Source organism: Mirounga leonina, unplaced genomic scaffold (assembly GCF_011800145.1).
Source record: "Mirounga leonina isolate KUSES-001 unplaced genomic scaffold, KU_Mleo_1.0 Mir_54, whole genome shotgun sequence".
Lineage (NCBI taxonomy): Eukaryota > Metazoa > Chordata > Mammalia > Carnivora > Phocidae > Mirounga > Mirounga leonina.
The window spans coordinates 3,345,795-3,366,323 of NW_023270812.1; the positions used below are offsets into that span (position 1 = coordinate 3,345,795).

General features: G+C 51.7%; 2 protein-coding genes across 4 annotated transcripts in view; one reads left to right on the forward strand and one right to left on the reverse strand.

Moving 5' to 3' along the window:
* LOC118001841 (synaptotagmin-like protein 3) overlaps nucleotides 1–17,450 on the forward strand; it is a 94,615-nt gene extending 77,165 nt beyond the window's left edge. For both annotated transcript variants that reach the window (XM_034992003.1, XM_034992005.1), the window contains 7 exons: nucleotides 3,264–3,442; nucleotides 7,399–7,501; nucleotides 10,903–11,073; nucleotides 12,964–13,069; nucleotides 14,072–14,174; nucleotides 15,069–15,274; nucleotides 16,424–17,450. In XM_034992003.1, the coding sequence (XP_034847894.1) occupies nucleotides 3,264–3,442; nucleotides 7,399–7,501; nucleotides 10,903–11,073; nucleotides 12,964–13,069; nucleotides 14,072–14,174; nucleotides 15,069–15,274; nucleotides 16,424–16,533 (978 nt within the window). In that variant the 3' untranslated portion in view covers nucleotides 16,534–17,450. The remainder of the gene's footprint in view (nucleotides 1–3,263; nucleotides 3,443–7,398; nucleotides 7,502–10,902; nucleotides 11,074–12,963; nucleotides 13,070–14,071; nucleotides 14,175–15,068; nucleotides 15,275–16,423) is intronic.
* The window catches only part of LOC118001842 (ezrin), a 52,506-nt gene continuing 48,861 nt past the window's right edge, over nucleotides 16,885–20,529 (reverse strand). For both annotated transcript variants that reach the window (XM_034992006.1, XM_034992007.1), the window contains 3 exons: nucleotides 20,083–20,175; nucleotides 18,330–18,581; nucleotides 16,885–18,220 (listed from right to left, as the gene is read on the reverse strand). In XM_034992006.1, the coding sequence (XP_034847897.1) occupies nucleotides 18,056–18,220; nucleotides 18,330–18,581; nucleotides 20,083–20,175 (510 nt within the window). In that variant the 3' untranslated portion in view covers nucleotides 16,885–18,055. The remainder of the gene's footprint in view (nucleotides 18,221–18,329; nucleotides 18,582–20,082; nucleotides 20,176–20,529) is intronic.

Genomic DNA, 20,529 nt, shown 5'->3' on the forward strand with positions numbered 1-20,529 from the left:
CAGTAGGGCAGTCCCCATGCCCGGTGTGAGTGTGTGGGGGTCAGATCTGCCCCGTTTTGTCACCTACAGGCCAGTAGTCCCGGGCCTGATGCGTTTCTCTGGGTAGCTCAGTTTCCTGCTCTCAGAACATTTCACACCTTCCCCAGTTCTTTTGAAACTCATTCAGATCTTCTACCCTGCTCCTCTTCCTCATTTCCAACAAATAAGCATCCTTTTTACTTTTCAAAAAAAAAAATTAGCTCAGAATTGCCTAATCTTCTTGATATCAAAATTAACGTCACTGGGTTACCTCCATGGGCTGCTCAAAGTTGCAACTTGCTCCAAGATCCTATTCTGGCTACAAAGAAAATAGAACCAGAAAACCTTCCCAAGGCAACAGTGGTAGAGACATAAATTATCTCGGGAATGTGGAGGCTGTACCCAGCCTACTCTCCTTTCCCTCCTGAACAGAAGCAGCCAGTCACCCGAGCAATACCTGGGTGCCCACCCTCTCCTGCCCCTACCGTTTCCTCCATGAACGATAGCACATCTTTTTTTTCTCTGCCTTTATGGTTTTTCGTTTTTGTCTTGATTTTCAGCAATTTTATTATGTGCCTACATGTGGCTTTATTTAAAAATAGTTTGCCTCTGGAATCCGCAGTTAATGACTTAAGGAAGTTCTAGAAGATTAGGACGACCACCCGAGTGAGCCTTCTCACTTCAGTTCTGTGACTCCTTCAGGCACAAGACCGTGTACCCCTTCATGCCATAATATTTACATAGAGCACTTCTAAATCAAAGTACTTCAAGTGCTTTCTCTATTCCCTTTGTAAATATTTACTGAGGATCTACCATGAGCCAGGCACTGAGCTGGGTGCTGGAGATACAAGTGAGGGCAGGAACGTGCAGGGCCCTGTGCTCTTGGAACTTCCAGGGGCACGGAGAGGTGGGTGTGACCCTCCTTCCGAGAGAATGTTCTTTTGCTTCCAGCAGACAGCTAGAGTGAAGGTAAACAGCCCTGACCCATCTGGTGTTGAGCTCGTTCAAAGCTGGGTGTCAGGCTTTGTGAGGACCGCCCCATTTCCTGTGGACTCTTGCTCCTGGGAAAGAAGCTGGGTGGGGGTGGGGGGTCCCCACTGAAAGTCTGGAGGTCACCAAGCGCCTCCTCTGTGGTGGGCTTCTCCAGGAAGAAGAACTTTGGAAAGCATTTTTGTTTTTTTTTTTAAAGATTTTATTTATTTATTTGAGAGAGAATGAGAGAGAGCACATGAGACGGGGGAGGGTCAGAGGGAGAAGGAGACTCCCTGCCGAGCAGGGAGCCCGACGTGGGACTCGATCCCGGGACTCCAGGATCATGACCTGAGCCGAAGGCAGTCGCTCAACCAACTGAGCCACCCAGGTGCCCCTGGAAAGCATTTTTAAGTTTCTCAGTTGCTCAGTGAGAGCTTCCAAATCAGCAAAGCCCTTGAAGGGCAAAGAACCATCTAGTGTCTCTCCCACTTCGCTGCATTTCCACTTTCTCTGTGAACTTGGCGGCTCAAGCTCTTTGTGCCTTCAGGGCCCCGACACCAGTTTTTGTCTCCCAGCCCTTGGCTTCTGAGCCCCGTGGCTGCTGCGTTTAGCTTGACTCTCCTGTCTTCCAGCTCTGCCGGCTCGCAGGTTCGTGGACAAATGCCTCAGAGGGAGACACAGAGCATCAGCTTGTGCCCCTGGGCTTCTCTAGTAGCTTGGACCCTTGGTCCTGGCTGTCCTGGGAGCCCTACGACGCCTTGAAACTGTTTGGGACTTAATTCCGTTTTCTGTTTGTTCTTGGCAGAGAAGTTGCTACACTGCAACTTAACCTGATGTGGCCCAAAGTGAGGTCCCGGGACGAATGCCATGTTAATCACTGGAACTTCTGAGCCCCTGCATTAACGCCCTCCTTCTGCTCTGCCAAGCATCCCTACCGTTCCCTCTTCACTCTTGGGGACCTCCCTGATTCCTGCTGTCTTACCACTCCTTGCCTTTGTGAGTGTGAAACGTAAAGACTGTTCTCCACTCGAACCATTGTGTGGTGTTGGCAGATCCCATTTTTCAGAGCCAGTGACTGGGTGCGGTGAAGTTGGTTAGTTCTTGGCCTTAGTTAACTCAGCCCTTGGCTTCCGGCCCCATAGAGGTTAATTCTGATGAGTTGTAGGTTTGGTTTGGTTTGGTTTGGTTTTGCTCTCTCTGCAGTGAGAGAGAAAGCCCCAGACTTTCTTCTTAGTTTCTTCCCAGGATGTTTTACAGCATGGAGGATCTCGCTGGGAATTAGAAGTGGAAATCCTTCAGGCTTCCCTATTTCTAGAGAGTCAGCACTGAGATTTCTGCCGGGAGATGGGGCAAATATTTAAGCAAGTGTAATAGTGCGACAGTAGTTGGTTTGTCTCTTTAGGCCTGGGCATTCCGTGCCACTTAGCCACATCACCTAAGCTCACAGTGCCTTAACTTATGGTGGCAGTTCTGTTTTTCATTGAAATACCCATAAAAATTTAGAATTTATTGTTGTCTTTGGGCTACATCCTTTACACATTTTATTCCATTTACTTTTTTTTTTTTTTTAAGATTTTATTTATTTATTTGACAGAGAGAGAGAGAGCGAGAGCAGGAACACAAGCAGGGGGAGTGGGAGAGGGAGAAGCAGGCTTCCCGCCGAGCAGGGAGCCCGATGCGGGGCTCGATCCCAGGACCCTGGGATCATGACCTGAGCCGAAGGCAGATGCTTAACGACTGAGCCACCCAGGCGCCCGATTCCATTTACTTCTTACCGTGACCCCGGGAGACGAGTATTCATTTGTCCGTTCAGACTTTGACACAGCTAATTAGTAGCAACAGGATACGTCGGAACCCAGCTGTATCTGACTCCCAGTCCCGGTACTTAGCAGCCCCGCTCTGCTGCTTTCCACAGGGCTGTTCCTGCCACGGGTATTATCTGCCCTCCTGAGACTTACCTTTGCAGAATTTCGCGGGAGATAATCCACTTCATCCCAACTGATTTGTGTTAAAGAATGAGATTGTGTAACCTTTATTGCTAGGCAAACACCGTATCTGGGCAAGACCGGGCTTTCTGAGGATTTCCCATCTCCTTAGGACAGACTATGTGGCCACTTATTTCGGCAACGTACAAACTGGAGTAGTATTAACTTACTATGAGTCAGGATGCATGTTTTGTGCGAAGTCTGATTAATTTGATATCTCGAAACCAGAACTGCAACAAATAGATTAACTGTGAAGTAATTTATTATGTCTGTCCTTCTTGATTTCAGGCCAGTCTAATTAGCATTAACAGCACTTGCACGGAGATGGGCAATTTTGGCAATGCTAATGTCACTGGAGAAATAGAATTTGCCCTTCGCTATTGCTTCAAAACCTGTTCTTTAGAAATATGCATCAAGGCCTGTAAGAATCTTGCCTATGGAGAGGAAAAGAAGAAAAAGTGCAATCCGTAAGTTTCTTTTTCTAAGTTTTGACATTAGGTGGTAGGCGTATTGGGTCTGAATTTTATATGGGGAAGTAGAAGTCCTCAAATAACCAAGACAATTGTTTAAAAGAACAGAACTATAAAGAAAACCTATTGAGAATGATTTTAAAGCTGTAGTAATTCAAACAATGATAGATAAGTAGGTCAGTCAGTGGAATCAGAAGTCCAGATGCAGAACTTGGCCTACTTGGAAACTTCTAGGATTATGAACAGAGATGAGCAACTTTTTATTGCATGCATTAGACACATAGGGTTTCCCTTTTGTGAACTTCCCATTCATATCTTTTGGCATTTTTCTACTGGGTTGCTTGCCATTTTTTAATTTATTTAGAGGAATGTTTGGTTTGGTTTGGTTTGGTTTTGTTCTCTCTGCAGTAAGAGAGAAAGCCCCAGACTTTCTTCTTAGTTTCTTCCCAGGATGTTTTTGGATACAACTCTTCATTGATTGTATGTATTATATATATCTTCTAGTTGTTGCTTGTTTTCTAACATTGTTCATGATGGCTTTTCTTGAAAAGAATTTGATGTCAAATTTGTCAGTCTTCTCCTTTAAAATGTCTGTATTTTGAGTCTGTAGAAAAATTCTACCTGAAGGTTCTAAATATATCCTTCTCTATTTTCATCTATTAGAGTTTTTTCATACTTCAATCCCTTCACCTTAGAACTAGAATTGATTTTCTATGGCCTTTCTTTTTTCTTACATGGAAAACTTTGAGCATACTGTTTTAATTACCAGTCAGGGAAAGGGGATGGATTGTTGGTCCAGCCAAACTCTGCTCTGCTCTGCAACCTTCAGGAGCTCCTCAGGGCAGGACACATGAAGTGCCTTGCTGTGGAGTACTTAGGGTCTCCATAACAGTGTCCCTCTTGTCCTTCTGGTTTCTTAACTTCTGTTATTCCCCCAACTTATACCTTTTGCTCCAGGAGAATTGGAATAGTCGTTTCAAAGCTGTCCCCTGATTTTTTCCAAAGAGAGGCTTTCCTCATGTTTATGTTGTGACTACTTTCCCTACACCACTCCCACAAGTAGCAACCATAATCCTGTCCATTCTTCAGACTACTGTCCAGTCCCATCAGACAGGATGGGACATTATTCTGCCCATGACTGTTCATGCATGCTGAGCCTCTCTTGTAATTCTCAAAAGGACTATAGTGAGGTGGTTGAGGGTATGGACATTGCACCCTGGTCCACCATTTATGTGGTTTGACCTTGGACAAGTCACTCAACCTCTCCATACCTCACTGTAACACAGGGAAAATAATAGCACCTCCTTCAAAGGATTGTTGTAGTGTTTCCTGGAATTTGCCCATGTTAAGCCTTCAGAACATTGTCTAGAACATAATAAACATTCAACAAATAGGAAGCAAGTGAGGCACAAAGTGCACAGAGAAGTAGACCTAAAACTCCACAGAGGGACCCCCTTGAGGCTTTGGCCAAATACTCAGGGCTCATACAGACAAGATTTCATGAGGTCTGTCACAGCGCGGTTACTGGGGGTGGTGAGCCCCTGGGCGTGGCGCAGTGATGGGGAAAATGGGAGCTCTGACCAGCCGGAGCGGAGGCTGCTGAACACCTGGGGCACTCACTGGGACGCAGCTGTAGGATTTTTCTAGCCTCAGAGGAGGGGCTACTCCAACTCTCCCTACCTCAGCAAAATCAAGCCTTGATAGGGTCGAACTGAGTTGCCCGTCAGTGAAATGCCTACTAGAATATTAGTCAGTACTTTTTAAAGGAGAAACAGCCCAGAGAGGATTCTGGGAAGGTGGCAGGGTGGGAAGCCCTAGGTCTCCCCTTGTAAGACAGTGATTGCACTGGTAGAAGCTCTCTCATGAAACGGCTTTGGAACTGCAGTCTCTTGAAGGCTTGCAACTTCCCACGGAAGACTTGGATGGTACATTGGGGTTCATGTCAGTCAATTTCCGCTCTTAGCCTAATAGCTGCTCTCCCTCCCCCCACGCCCAGCCACATGGCAGGCAGCCGGGCTGGTGTTCCCTGAGCAGCTTACACACCGCTTGCAGGAGTCAGCGTGGGCAAATAAAGGGAGTCTGTCCTCCAAATATCAGGGTTGTGTGCTCTGACTGCAGACTGCCGCTTCTGATCACAGAGGTGCAGACCCAGAAGCAGGCAACCATTGTGGCAATTTCCTCCAGTTGTTGAGGTCCCCTTCCCATCCGGGCGTCCTCAGGAGGATTACCAGCAGATTTCTCATCAGATCCTTTAGAGGCCAGGAGGCAGTCAGTAGACCTATTCAAAGTGCTAAAGGGGGGAAAAAAAAAACAGAACAACCCACCTGTCAACCAAGAATCCTATATCCAGCAAAGCTGTTCTTCAAACACGAGGGATAAACTAAAACATTCTCAGATAAACAAAAGCTGAGGGACTTTGTCCTGCAGGAACTAAATACTCAAGGGAGCCCCCTGCGGGGTGAAATGGAAGGACACCAGACGGTATCTCAAGGTCATGCGAAGAAATAGACCTCAGGAAAAGCAAATACACAGGCAATGATAAAAGCTAGTATTATTTAACAATGGTGTGTACTTCCACCTTATATATTTTAAAAAATTATTTGTCTCTTATTACTGCTGTTTGTTTGTAACTTTGGTTTATAACTGCACACTTTGTTTTTGACCTAACTTAAGAGACCAATGCATTTCAAAGAAGGATTAGTTTGTGATTTTGGTTACACAGTGTAGAAAGGTGTCATTTTGTGACCTCAGCAATGCAAAGAGGTGAGGTTGGCACTAGGAAGGAGCAGAGTTTTTGTTTGCTATTGACGTTAAGATGGTAAAAATTCAAAGTAGAGTGTTATAACTCTAGGAGATGAGATGTAATCCCCTTGGTAAGCGCAAAGAAAACAGCTATGGAACATAATACAAAAAGAAATGAGAATGGACTTTAAACATTTTACTACAAAATTCAGCTAAATACAAACGAATGGGGGGTGCGTGGGTGGCTCAGTTGGTTAAACAGCTAAATTTTGGGTCAGGTCATGATCTCAGGGTTGTGAGATCAAGCCCGGCCTCCAAGCACAGCGGGGAGTCTGCTTGAGATTCTCTCCCTCTGCCAGCCCCACTCACGTGTGCGCATGCCTTCTCTCTCTCTCTCAAATAAGTAAATCTTTAAAAAAGTAAATACAAAAGAATGACTACAGTACCACAGTAAATGGGAGACACTAAAGCTAGAAGGTTTACAGAAACAAATAGCAAATGACAGAAGTAAGTCCCTCCTTATCAGTAATTACTTTCAATGTAAATGATCTAGACCCTCCCATCAAGAGGCAGAAATTGTCAGAATGGATAAAAACACAGGGTCCAGCCATTACCGGAATCAGTAGTCCTTGGCATCACCGAAGCGGCCAGAGGAGCCAGGAAAGGGCAGTGTGAGGACCTCACCGGAGGGGTCAGTCTAGAACAGGATTTCAGGGGACGGGCAGAATGCAGGTGGAGAGGCCCCACAAGGGGAAAGTAAAGGGTGAGGCATATACTTCCTATTTTCACTTTTTTTTTTTTTTGGCGGGTTGGAGGGAGGACAAGCTGACACAGGACCTCCACATCCAGGCAGGTTCTCTAACCTGCCACCGTGGAGCCCCAAAAGCCCAGCCTCTGCATCCGTGGTCATCACCACATAGGCAGGTAATAAGTGATGTAGATGCTAGGGGTAGGGCAGGAGGAGAGCAAGGGAGCCTTACACCCCCAGGAACATTCCAGAGGATTATGGCCAAAGACTGTGTGAGCCAGAAGGTGTGTAGCCAGCACTGTCCTTGTTCCCCACCAAGCTCTTTCTGTCAACCCCCAATTCAGGGGGAAGCAGGGTAAAGAAAATGCTGAGGTCTGATTCTCCTCCTCCTGAACCCTTTGTCCCCCTGCCCCCTACCCCCTTGCTGAGCTCTCACCTTGTCCTGTCTCTGTCTGGCCACTAGGTACGTAAAGACCTATCTACTGCCTGACAGATCCTCCCAGGGAAAACGCAAGACTGGAGTCCAAAAGAACACGGTGGATCCAACATTTCAGGAGACCTTGAAGGTACTTGTTGGACAAGTATTCATGTGCTAAGTCTCCCCGTCCCAGGCTGGGCACCCGGGGCCAGAGTTCAGCAGAGTGTTCTTCTAAACTCTTGAGTCAGTTAAATATAAGTACAGACACTTATACGTTTCTGTAGGGCTCTGTCAATCAGTGGCAAGGTGGTAGAAAATAAATTTCAGCCTTTGTACAGGAAAAGTGCAGAGTCTGCTGGACTCGAGAATGGCTCTTGATTAATGATTTCTGAGAAAATGGTGAAAAAGAACCTGGTTGCCTCTCAGTCTCCAAAACTGGTTTGTCCTGTTGAATTTTTATGGCTCCCAGAGAGGTACTTTCAAGCAGGCTCCTCTGTGAACTACTGAGTTACTATCTTCACGAAAGTGTTCCTTTATTGTAATAATCTGGCAGCCCTAGGCTGCTTCTTCTATGAGCAAAAAAAAAATAGTCATCTTATGAAAAACATTTTATAGAGGAATTGTTTGGGTTTTCACTTTCTTTGGTGCTAAGAAACAGGATTTGTGATGTGGGGCAGAGAGATAGGGAGCGACTACGGGGATTTAGGGTGGACGGTTGGAGACGATGTGTGGGAGAGGCCGAGAGCTAGGTGTGGGAGGCTTTGCACTGGACGAACCATCCAGATGCGCAGGGATGAACCCAGTCAAGGCTGGGCAGCCCAGGGACCCCACATGTCAAGCTTGCACAAGGAGAGGGCTTGGTTTGCCTTCCTTGGCAAGTAGGGGCATTTCTGAACTCCAGCCAATGACCGTCTGGCCAGTTGGCAGGAGCTCCATTTGTTAAATAATAAAAACCATTGTTTCCTGTGTCCCTGCTGTGGCCAAGTGACCTGAGCTATTAGAATCCTCGTTTACCAACGGGGAAACTAAGGCTTAGAGAGTATTCAGAATTACAGCTCTAACTCACGATGGACTGGCATTCCTCCACAAGATTTATGGTCATGGGACTCCCCCAGAGGATTTTCTAAAAAACAGACTATGATTCAGCAGGTGTGGGTGGTATCCAAGGGATCCCCGTCTGAGACGCCCTCTGGTAGCAAGTCAGTAGACACGGGTCTTGGCGTAGTTTTGCTCCGTATCTGCTGAAAGAGTTTTGAAAAGCTCCGTGCCCCCTCAGACATTTTAAGTTCATATCCAGAATCACTCATTGTAAGTTTAATTAAGGTGTTTTGTACTAAACAGGTAAACAAATAGTTCACATTTTATGAAATGAGGCAAAGATGAGGACTGAGTATATTTTAAATATTATATAGTTTGATTTTTTAAAGTTTTAACTACCTGATTTAACGTGCAGGCAGAATCTCAAAGAAATCGCCCCCAATTTTTATCCATTGGTTTTTACCCAATGTATTGTGGATATTTCGGTTGTCCCGGAAAACTTCCCAGGTACATTGAAGAGAAGCCACGTCCCTCATCTCGTCTAAAGTCTAGAAAGCGATCCTCCAGGTTTTCTAGGCAGGCGCTCCACGGGAAGACCACCGTAGGGGGCCTGGGAGGGTGCCACGCCACACCGGATCTGGGGTCTGTGTCTGAGGCTGGGTGCTCAGGAGAGGCGGGGCAGCCACCCAGCCTGCTGGGACCGCCTTAGGGGTGGACCAGGGCGCCGGGGAAAAGGTCTCTTTCCAAAAAGGGATTGGGTCAACCGGAAGGAGTCGTGGTTGTTGGCGGGGGGCCACCGTGTGCGAGGACCCCTGAGAGGCAGGCCCCCTGCACGGGGTGGATGGGGAGGATGCCGCCGCCCGAGGGGGTGACCGTGGGCGACAGGCAGCTGCCCGCCTAGGACAGTCCATGCTCAGGGGAACAGGGGCAACGCCGGGAGCTGGCAGCCTTGGCAACTGACTGGCCGTGTGGCCGTGAAGGGGACAACGAGACAGACTGGGTGACTCTGAGGGCAGAGTCAGACACAGACCGTGGGCGCCCAGCTGGCTCGGACGGTGGAGCGGGCGACGCTTGATCTCAGGGTTGTAAGTTCGAGCCCCACGTTGGGTGTAGAGATCACTTAAAAAAAATAAAATCTTTAAAAAGAAAAAGAGATTAAAAAAAAGAAATGGACCATGGACTTGAGGGAAACCGACTGAAAATCAGCCCAGGGCGTAGAGGGATGTGGCTTCTGACCACAATGGGCACGGATAATCCCAGAGGGAAGAAAAGGAGGGGCAAGTGGGGCAGGCAGCCTGGCCCCGAGGGGGTGTTCGCGGCCTGGGGGGGGGGGCAGGGCAGACGCGGCTGCGGGCGTCCCTGTTGGGGAGACCGAGGGAGACAAGTTACGACTGCTGCACATACCCGTGTCGCTCCCCTCTTGGCCACCAGTGGATGGGCACGAACGGTGTGCAGATGGGTCTCAGGCAAACCAAGGCGGCCACTCTAAGTGGGGGTGAGGCCTGGCCGTGTGACAGGCGGTCCCGGGAGGAGCCAGGACGCCAACCCCAGCAGGGAGCTGCCGAGTGGGCGTTTCCCCTGTAAACGGGTCGGGTGATCGCTAACACTGACCTCAGGGGACGCTCCTGGAAGCTAAGGAGCAATGTAACCAAAGGCCTGGCGCAGAACAAGAGCTCAGTAAAGTGTAACCTTTTTTTTTCATTATTGACAAAATCCAACGAATAGGCTTGGAACAGGCTCGCAGAGGCTGAATGGAGTCAGCGGCTCTTGGGAAGCCTGGCTGTGTCCTGGCCTTCAGGAAGGGGCCGGGGCCCTCTCACCCAGGGCCTTTGGCCTCTAGTCCCCGTGGGGGCAGGGGCCCACCGTCGGCTGGAACGGGGGTGGGGGGCAGACTTTCTTGTCCTCTGGCTGTGCTGAAGCTCCTGTGGGGGCCAGTGAAGAAACAGCTCTGTGTGACCCTGAGCACCAGACAGGCCTGGCATCGTCCGTCTAGGCAAAAGCCCATGCTAAAAACTCAGGTTTACGTTAAAAAAAAAAAAAAAAATTCCTAGCTTTCAGTATCTTTGAACAACCCTGGCCAGGCAAGTTCAGTTCCTGAGCTGAGACAGATCTTGGCTTCAGTTGGATGGGGCCTTCCCTCCTTGCCTGGGGCGCAGATCTGGATTGTGGGAGGGGGACTCTGTAGCTGCCCAGCCTTTCCCCCCAGGCTGAGTGCTGGCTACACGGCTGGTGGAGGAGGTGGTTCTGTGTTTGAGAAAGCAGAGACCACCCCCCACCCCCGCTCCAAGCTGCTCAGCCCACCCTGACCACACCAAGATGCTCCAGCCTGCAGGAGGAAGGCCCCTGTGGCCCAGGTCCCCGGAAGCTGTGGGTCTCCGGAAGCTTGGGTCCCTGGAAGCTGTGGGCTTGGGGAGCTGTGGGTCCCCAGGAGGCTGTGGGCCCTGGAAGCTGTGGGCTTGGGGAGCTGTGGGCCAGGAACCCAGACCAACTGCCTCTGCTCTGTCTTTGCAGTACCAGGTGGAGCCCGGCCAGCTGGGGACCCGGTGGCTGCAGGTCTCTGTGTGGCACCTGGGCATGCTCACCCGGAGGGTGTTTCTTGGAGAGGTGACCATCCCTCTGGCCACATGGGACTTCGAAGACCGCACAACACAGTGTTTCTGCTGGTATCCACTGAGGGCCAAGGTGAGGTCTGGTTTGGGACTGGACTACCCTACCCCCACCACGAAAACAAAACTCCCTTTTCAAAGGGGTTCTGGAAGAGAAAACCTACCCGGGAAGCCTCGGACCCAAGACACCACCACGTGCTTGCCTGCTGGGGCTCTTCAATAGGAACTTCCCGGGGAGGAAAGGCTCCACGTCAGGCTCTCCTGGGTGGGGTAGGGAGCTTTCCCTGCTCGGGTTTGCTCAACTACCTGAGAGCCCCTTCCTCAGTGTAGCCTGAACATCAGCCTGGGTCAGGTCTAGGGGTTTGGGCCTCCTGTGATGGCCTTGTGGGCCCACATGCTCCCCTCCCCAAATTCAGGGTCACTTGGTTTCAGCCCGGGAGCCCTGGGCTCGCTGTTCCTGCGGCCGGAGGTGACCACGTGCGCCCGGCAGCCTGCCCCCAGTCGTGCGGGCCCGGCTGTGGCTTCTGCACTCCTGCCCCAGGCGCTCCCAGAGCAGAAACGGCTGAGAGCGGTGGCCCGATGTGGTCAGGAGGGCCGGGGCTGCCCCAACCTGCAGGGACTCAGGGCAGGGCGCGGGGGCGGCCCGGAGAGGAGGCCCGCTCGCAGGCTGTGCCACTAAGAGGAGAGCCTGGGGAAGAAAGTCTGCATTTCTTGGAGCAACTGCTTTGCACTCTCTGTGCCAAGATCCAAGCACAGAGGGGAGAGGGGACCAGGGACGGCTGAGATAATAGGGGCGGAGGAAGCGTGGGCTCCTTCATCTCCTAAGAAATGACCACGCTGTGCCAGTCCCAGCAGCCAGAGTCTGGCCCCGAGGCTGAGGCTTTCCCAGGCCTGGGCCAGGTTCTGTGCGCTCTCACCTCCCCGGGCCTCTCTGAAGCCAGGGGGGCTGACTGGCCGGCTCTCGGATTTCCGACTACTGTCGGGTCAAGCCAAGGGTCTCCCGCCTGGGGGCCGCCCTGTCCCACCTCTCCTGCCCCTTTTCCTCTACACTGCTCAGCATGGCCCCGGCATCCGCATCCCGCACCCGTGCTCACCCTTCTCAGAGCCCGTCCTCAGGCATCCACTTGGGATGTCTACTTGGAATGCTTTCTTCTAGCCACGGTCTGCCCAAGACTTAGCCGGAATCCCACCTCCTCCATGAAGGCTTTCCTGATTTTCATTTTTCATGATTTTCCCTGCCAGTGTGCTTTCCCCCAGGATCCGCCCATCTGTTCCCTCTAGAGCCTCGCTGGGGACAAGACTAGTGGCCACCAAGGCTGCTGGTGAGAGGAAGAGGCGTAGAAGGTGCCAGGCTAAAGGATGTCCTTCCTAACACCAGCTGATAGTGACCCCCCTGGCTGGATTGGGCGTACCCTGCTTTCAGGCCTGCCCCATCGGCCCTGACAGGAGCAGCCCGAGGGGTTAGTGCAGGTTTCCAGAAGTGGAGGGTGGAGGCAGCTTTATCTCGTCTGGCACCCGAGGGCCAGCCTCCTTCTGGGGAGGCAGCCAGGAGCCCATGAAGAGACACTGAGGAGTAGACGGGCCGGCCCCGCCCTCTCCTAGGAGTCCTCGCCGAGTCCACTGACCTAGAGGGGCTCAGCTTTATCCCCTTTCTTCACACTCTGGCTGTGTGTAGGTTTTCTGAGGACTATCCTGTGGGAACGTGCCAGGGCCTTTGAGCCCTCTCACCTCCTCAAGGCATGGGGTGGGAATGGAGAGTCACCACAGATGGAAGAGTGACCAGCCCTGCCATGGGCCTGTCCACTCCACCCCAGGGCACTCCCCAGCCTGCAGAGGCTTTGCAGGGGTGAGTGGGGGGGGGGGTGGAGGTGGGGCACTTATGGACAGAGCTGGGGCAATCAGAGGAGCCCAGAAGGTTCTGGGGGCTGAGGAATCCTGCCTCTTGAGTTCTGTCTCTTGCCCCCAGGCAGAGAAACTTGAAGACAGCATTCTTCCCAGTAATGGAGAACTTGCAGTCCGGGCCAAACTGGTCTTCCCTGCAGGGCCCAGAAAGCTCCAGGAGGCCCAAGAAGGTAGGTGGCCTCCAGCCCCATGACTGTTCATCGGTCACTGTTTCCAAAGCCTGGAGCAGCAGGTGGGTTGAGGACTTCCCTTCTGCCACCCACTAATCCTGCAATGCTCCAGTAACTTTCCAAGATCTGTGAAGCTCAGCGTGGAACATGGATTCTTGGAACCTGTGGTTTGGAAGGGAAATGAGGAAGCAGAGCAGGCCAGGCCTCTGATGCCCACTGCACAGGGATGGCTCTTAGGACACCAGCTCTGGGGCTTTCCTCCCAGGGGGCTGGCGCGGACCGTCTCCCTGGTGTGAACCGTCCCACTGCCGCCCCTCTGGGAGAGGGAATGCTCCTATGCCCACCTGCGTTACAGTTGGGAGTGTGGCTCCTTGGGAACCAAGAGTGCATCTCGAGGTGCTGGGGCCTGCAGGGCCCAGTGAATGCACCCCTGCTCCCAAGTTCTGTGAGCTGTTGCCCAGCAAGAGAAGGCATCAAGGACAGGCTCTCGAGGACCTTATGGGAGGTCTAACTAAGTGAAATAAAGTGGAGCGTACAGAGAGAGGAGGGTGAAGAAAGAACACATAATTCTGTCATGTAGTTAGCGGTCTCTTATTTGCCTGAAGAGGGAAAAGTCTGCTTCCAGAGCTCACAGGGCCACCGGCATCTGCAGTCATTGCCAGCGCCCTAGAACCCAAGTCTTAGGGCCCTTACTTTCCCCAAAACCACTGCCCGCACTTGACTGCAACCTCTGCATCCTTCCTCTCCTTGGATCCCTTTCTTATCTTTGTAGCGTCCCAGGATTTTAGTGAGCCCTTCCTTCCGTCACCGTGCTGGCTTGCAGTGGGACGGCACATTTGCAGGGCCAGCTGAGCCTTCCCACCTGGATACGCTCCTCTTCCCGTCTGCTGTCTTGGGCTCTCCAGGCCGTCACACACCCTCCCGCTGAGCTTTCAGATTTGGGGTGGTGGCATTGATGCTCTGTGAAGTAGGGCTCACAGCAAATGCCGGCTTTTCTTCCAGGGACAGATTGGCCATCCCCGAACGGTCAGCTTTGTTTGGTCGTGCTGGGAGCCAAGAATTTGCCCGTGCGGTCAGATGGTACCCTAAACTCATTTGTTAAGGGGTAAGTATTTAATCAATTGTTTACTGATAATCTGTACATGCATGTGGCATGGTCTTAGAAACTCCAGCAAACACCAGGAAGTGTAAGCCATTCTGAACTTGTATTTTAGCTTTCCCGTGAAAATCCAACGTAATGCGTTCAAGACTGATTTCCAAGAATTCATGGGATTTGGACCTGTTGAGGCTAGATGTGGAACACTGTATTTTAACCTGAAACCCGTATTTTATTGGTTCTTGTTACATCAGCATTTTCTGACTCAAACAGCTTGGAAAAAGCAGTGTGGTTGGTACTATTCCCTTGCCTTCCCATCTCTTGGATTAACAGTCAGGTGGGCTCTGCTTTTGTCATTCTTAGTCACTACCAGTGTGTCGGTGTGTCCAAAAGCAAAGCAAACACCATTAATTATTATACAGAATTGCTGCATCCCTGGGTCAGGGACATAATGGGAAACACTGGCTTACCATGCCAAGATCTGTGTTCCTGTCCTCAAGCTGCCATTATCGTAGGACCTTGGGCAAGTTACGTGGCCCTTCTGAACTTGTCTCCTGAGAACTGGGTTAAAATGAGAGAGTATGTGTGCAGAGTCCTGGTCCCTGGGTAGCAAGTGTAAAAGCCATGCTTTGCCTGGTGGTCGGCCTCCCAAGGAGGGGGATTAAGGCAAGGGCCATGTGGCCTGGAATCCCAAAGGACCCTTCGCATCTGGTGCAGAATTCAGCCCTAACTCTGGAACATCCTAGCGAGAGGTCACGTGGCCAATCTTGCGATTCACGTTCTTGCTCCCGGCTTGGCATTTTTCTTTGGGGGCGGATCTAGCCCTTGGTCTCACGATGGCCGGCGCCGCCAGGGGCGGAGGCTGGGCCGGCAGTCCAGAGCCAGTGTCTCTCCCTCCTGCAGCTGTCTCACTCTGCCAGACCAACACAAACTGAACCTGAAGTCCCCAGTTGCGAAGAAGCAAGCTTGTCCCCAGTGGAAGCACTCCTTCGTGTTCAATGGCGTGAGCCCTTCCCAGCTGAGACAGTCAAGCCTGGCATTAACCGTCTGGGACCAGGCCATCTTTGGTGTGAACGACCGCTTGCTGGGGGAAGCCTGGCTCGGTTCTAGTAAGTCTGAGAGATTTATTGGGCCTAAGTAGTATGCTTTATCCTTAGCGAAGATCTTACACGGTGACCACTAAAAAGCCCATTATGCTTCCACATTGGCAGGTGATGTAACTAGCTTGGAAATGGCCTCACTGTTAAATGGAGATTGCGACATCTAGTTCTTACTCTGCAAGGGAGCGGTAATACAGCCAAGTATTTCAACAATTTATATCAGATTTAGATCTGCTAAAGGAACAAAAATTACAGGCCTCAAAATGGGCTGGGTACAGTATTTGCTTTGTTTCCGGCATCAGTCATAAAAGGATTAACTTCTTCAAGGAAAATACCTTAATCCAAACAGAGGGAGTGGGACAAAAGGGCAGTGCTTCTCAGCATTGCTCAACTGGGGTGCTGGTGGCGTAGTGTGGGGGACAGCCCTTCGTGGGGAGGGCTGCACACCCTGGCCCCTCCAGTGGTGCCCCTCAAACACTGTGCCAACCAAAAGTACGGGCACACACCTCTAGGACCTCTGAACCAGATTCACTGTTCCACGAAAAGGAACATTGTCCCGAGACGCCTGTGGGTGGCTCAGTCGGTTGAGCGTCAACTCTTGATTTCAGCGCAGATCCTGATCTCAGGGTCCTGGTATCCAGCCCTGGGTCCGCTTGTCTCCCTCTGCCCCTCCCCCAGCTTGTGCTCTCCTTCTAAAATAAACGGGTAGATCTTTAAACATAGAAGGAATATTGTCCACGGACACACCCTCCCCTTCCTATAAGGGCGTCCTGTCTGCCTGCAAATCTGGCCCCCGGTCTGAGGCCACCCCACCAAAGCACACCCATCGTAATGTGTTAAGACTGTCGAGTCCCCTTCTTGAAGACACCCCCCCCCCAAACATGTCTTCTCCTCTCAAACTATGGGGAAGAAGGCAGCTTTGGGCTCTTGAGGCTGCACAGTATTTAGGAATGAATGCCTGAGTGTGTCCAGCTCTGAGTATGGTGTTGGGGTGGAGGTGGTCTTGCTCTTCCTCAGCAGTGGTTGGCATTTTCATGTGGTCTGGAGGTTAAAAACTTTTTTAAAAAGTTGGTCCTCATTTTAAAAAGCTGAGAAGAGGGCTGTTAAGGGGTTATGCGTATCACCTATTACTAATTAGTCACTTCACTCCCATCACAGAGGAAGCCGGAGCTGGTGGTGAGGACTCAGGCTCACCGTCAGAGCGTCAGTGGCAGAAAGTTCTTTCTAGCCCCAATCTGTGGACAGACCTGACACTCATCCTGCACTGAAGCCAGGGTTCCAGTCTGTGGTGAGAGTTTAGTGCCGCAGGCCTGACGGTTAGCTGAGGCCGTGGGCAGGGACACTCGCCGTGGGGAGCGCTGTCCCGGAGCCCGCACGTTCTTCCACATCCCTGTGTACAGCACATGTTGCTATTGTATCAATAGGCCTGTTTGGTTTTCTGTGCTCTGAGACACGTGGAAAACGGCCAGATTTCAATAAACGTTTGTTACCTCTGTCCCCCAGCGCCCTGCCTTGTTATATGCATTTGAAGGACAACTAGAGCCCGGTTCTGCTTTCCGGAGGGGCACCCCGTGCCCCCGACGCACGCCCGTACACAGCCATGGCCGCCTCTCATCTTGCACAGCTTTTATTTCTCAGGTCTGGGGCGCAGGGCTCACCTGCACACGGCTCCCACCCGAGCAGGACGACGAGCCGGTGGAGTGTGAGAGCTGACATTTCGACAGATTTTCAAGGACGCGGGAGAGAACTGGCGAGGTCAGAGCAGGTTCTTCTTGTGGAAACAGACAATACCAGGTGGGAAGAGTCCCTCTATAGCGGGAGTCTGGATGAGCCAAACAGCATGTGTCTTTTTCAAGGAAGCTCGGAGAGAAAACTGAAATGCGCAGTTACAGGCACAAGGGCACTCAAAGTAAAAAAAAAAAAAAGTCATTTTTACAGATGTGATTACAGCGGTTAAGCCACCTCCTTACTGCCCTCACGTCAGATCAAGTGCCATGGTAACAGGGTTTTTAATACGTAATTCTTTTATTCTGTAAAAGGTAACAAAATATACAGAATGAAACTTTCCCTTTTTTAAACTAATGTTACAAACCCATATTGTCACTTATATATAAATACTCTTCTCTACAGCTGATCATTAATTAGGTGTGAGTCCAACAATGTGGCCCTCTGTTAAGCAAAAAAAGAAAACCCCCCAAAACCAACAGAAGTTTATCCAAGGCTGGAGTGTCCTCCCTGCACTATTGATCCTGAACTGAAGGAGCAGAGAAGAAAAATCACTGTGTGCATGTGTGTGTGAGTGCTTTAGACTGTCTTCAAAAGAATTTTCACCTCTCAAAACAAATACACAAAGATGGATCCTTCATGGAAATCAAAATCTGAGCTAATTTCAAATGCAGAAGAAAGTATGGCACGGACTAGAAGCCACGATGTGGTTTTACTGACGCTGACCCTCGTGTCTCACGTACCAGCATCAAGTTTGTTACTCAGACTTACAGGCATCGTTCCTAATTCAGTCAGTCCTGCTGCAAGCACAAACAGGAAGCGATTCAATAACAGCAATAAAAAAAATCAGGCCTGTTTGGCACTATGATACAATTGGGGAAAATAAACTAGGGAAGCTTCCAGTGACCCCAGCCCCAGAATAGTCCCACTGCAATAACTACTCTCTTTTTAAAGGAACTGGAATATGACGGGGGGTGGGGGTCCTAGATTCAAAGAACTACAAACACCAGCTTCAGAGATGGACCGCGACCCCCGCCCGCCCCCGGCCCCAGTCCTGGCCAGGCCTCACATGGCCTCGAACTCGTCGATCCGCTGCTTGGTGTTGCCCTGCCGGATCTGCCGCAGCGTCTTGTACTTGTCCCGGCCTTGCCGCATGTTCTCGTTGTGGATGATGTCGTTGTGGGTCCTTTTGTTCTCATCTCTGGCCTGGGACAGCTCACTGGTCAGGGTCTGCAAGGGGAAGCAGCTCGTGTCAGGTGTGGCCCGGGAGCAGCGGGGAGCTGGGTGGGACGGCTCCCCCCGACCCCTGCCCGGGCCGCCCCCACCCCGGCGCCCTCACCATCAGCTGCCGCTGCACCCGCTCGTTCTTCTCGGCCTCGGTGATGCGCTTCTCCTCATTGCGGTCATCCAGGATGCCCTCGCTGGAGAGCTCGGCGCTATAGCCCGTGTACTCCGTGCCCTCGTCCTGCAGGTTGTCCTGCACGTGGTAGCTCACCGGCTCATACACGGGGGGCGGTGGGGGCGGGGGGGCTGTCATCACTAGGTGCAGCTCCTCCTTGGTCTTCACCAGGTCATCTTGGGCTTCTTTGGCCTTTGAAAGCAATCCGTACACAGAACCCAGTGTTTAGACCATTTTCGGGGGAAGCCCCTTTTCAATGACGAGAAGGCTTCGGCACCTTCTCTCACCAGTCCCCTGCCTTCTCCCGGGCGGGCTGGACGCGTGCGCCCTCGGGGGTGGGGTGGGGGGGGGGGGGACGTGGCTGAGGAGAAAGCATCCCCACGCAGGATCTGCCCCACTTCTTCCGAGTCCGGGGCTCTGGATCCTGTGATCAGTTCTCAGCTGTGCTCTCAGCACAAAGAGGGAAGGTCATGTCAGGGACGTTTTAAAGAACCATAACTTTTTTTTTCTGTCTCTAATTCTAGTATATGTTCACTGTAGGTGTTTTTGAAGAAAAAAAAAAAAAGGAAATTATTAAACAAAAATCCTCCAGCCACGAGAAAATGCCACTATCCCGTTTTAGAGTACAGCCTTATTCTCTTTCCTTGTGTGGCACTATTTATCAGGCTCCTTGCTGCCTGGCACAGTGCTCAAGCACTTTCCTACCTGCTGTGACCCCTGAGCCTTCCAGCAACTTCTCTTGGGTACACATCCCCAGTCATGCCCACCTCACCGCCATTCCAACCCCGGAGATGAGCTTAGTTTGAACCTGTTCTGCAACGAGCTTTTCTCAATGAACACTTTCTCCAAAAACCTAAGGACGGAACGAAGTCTTTTGCACACAGCCTGTGTTCAGGGGGCGGGGCTTAAGAGGGGTGAGGAGAGGCCCCAGGTGTCCCCAGAAGGGGCCAGTGCAGATGGGGAAGCATGGGCAAGGACAGGTGGGAGGGGTGGGGGGCTGCCACAGCTTGGCAGAGCTCTACACTGAACATATCCAAAGCTCCCCTGGGGACCGTGCTTTCCCGGTGGGCGTGGGGGCTCAGCTGGAGAGACAGGCTCTCTGGACACTGCACTGGAACATGGGTCTCCCTATTACAGCTACAGTTTATTCAACCTCTCCGCAGGGTGGTCCTGAGAGCAACCTTATAGGGTAGCTATTACTCATCTCTAACAAGGAAACGGGGGCTCAGAGAGGTCAGGACACTTGCCCCATACACAGTGGATGAGAGCAGAGTTGGAAGCCTTGTCCCCGGTCTCGACACCTCCAATTCCAGATCTTTCCATGGTGCCATGCTGCATACACCAGTGGTCAGGAGAGGTAGGAGGTCTTGTTTGAGGTGCTGTGGCCTGTCGCTGGGAGCACCCACGTGACCAGATTTAAAGCTAGCTCCTGATGGGGGCTGCCTGATGGGGCTCAACAGCTTGGGGTGGCCAGAACAAGTGGGTGCAAATGAACAAGAGGCTCCTTGTTCCCTGCTAATCCAACAGTGGATTCCCCAGTGCACAGAGCAGCCCATTCCTATGGGGATTTCAGCCTAAGCAGCACAGCTGGGATTGGCAGAACATTGCACAACATCCCGAGCCTTCCTATGCGACCCCCCAGCCTGGCCCCAGGCTGTCTTCCCCGCCCGAGCGCCTGCACCTGCAGACTCACCCTGTGCTGCCACTCCTCGACCTCGTCCTCCTTGCGCCGCCGGGCCTCCTCCAAGAGGGCGATCTTGGCTGTGTACTCGGCTAGCTCTGCGGCCTGGTGAAGGGCACGAAGCGGAAATGATTTCTGGGGTCTTTGGGGAGAGCCCTTTTGCAAATGGACAGCCACATATTTTGGTGCTGGGCCTCGTCCCCACCTCCTCCCCAGTCAGCAGTGCCCATGGCTGCCCACCCATGGTGTCCTCAAGACCATGCCTCCACGTCTGGCCCCCCCGGACTGCTGCACCAGGGCCGCCTGAGGCCCCACCACCAGCACAGCCCCTCCCACCAGGCTTTTCTCCCTCGAGCAGATCATCTTACAGTCCCCGACACCATTATAAGGCAGGTGTCACTTTTTGGCCCCCCGGGGCAGCCTCTCGGTAATTCAGCACCGTGCGACTCCGGGAGCCCT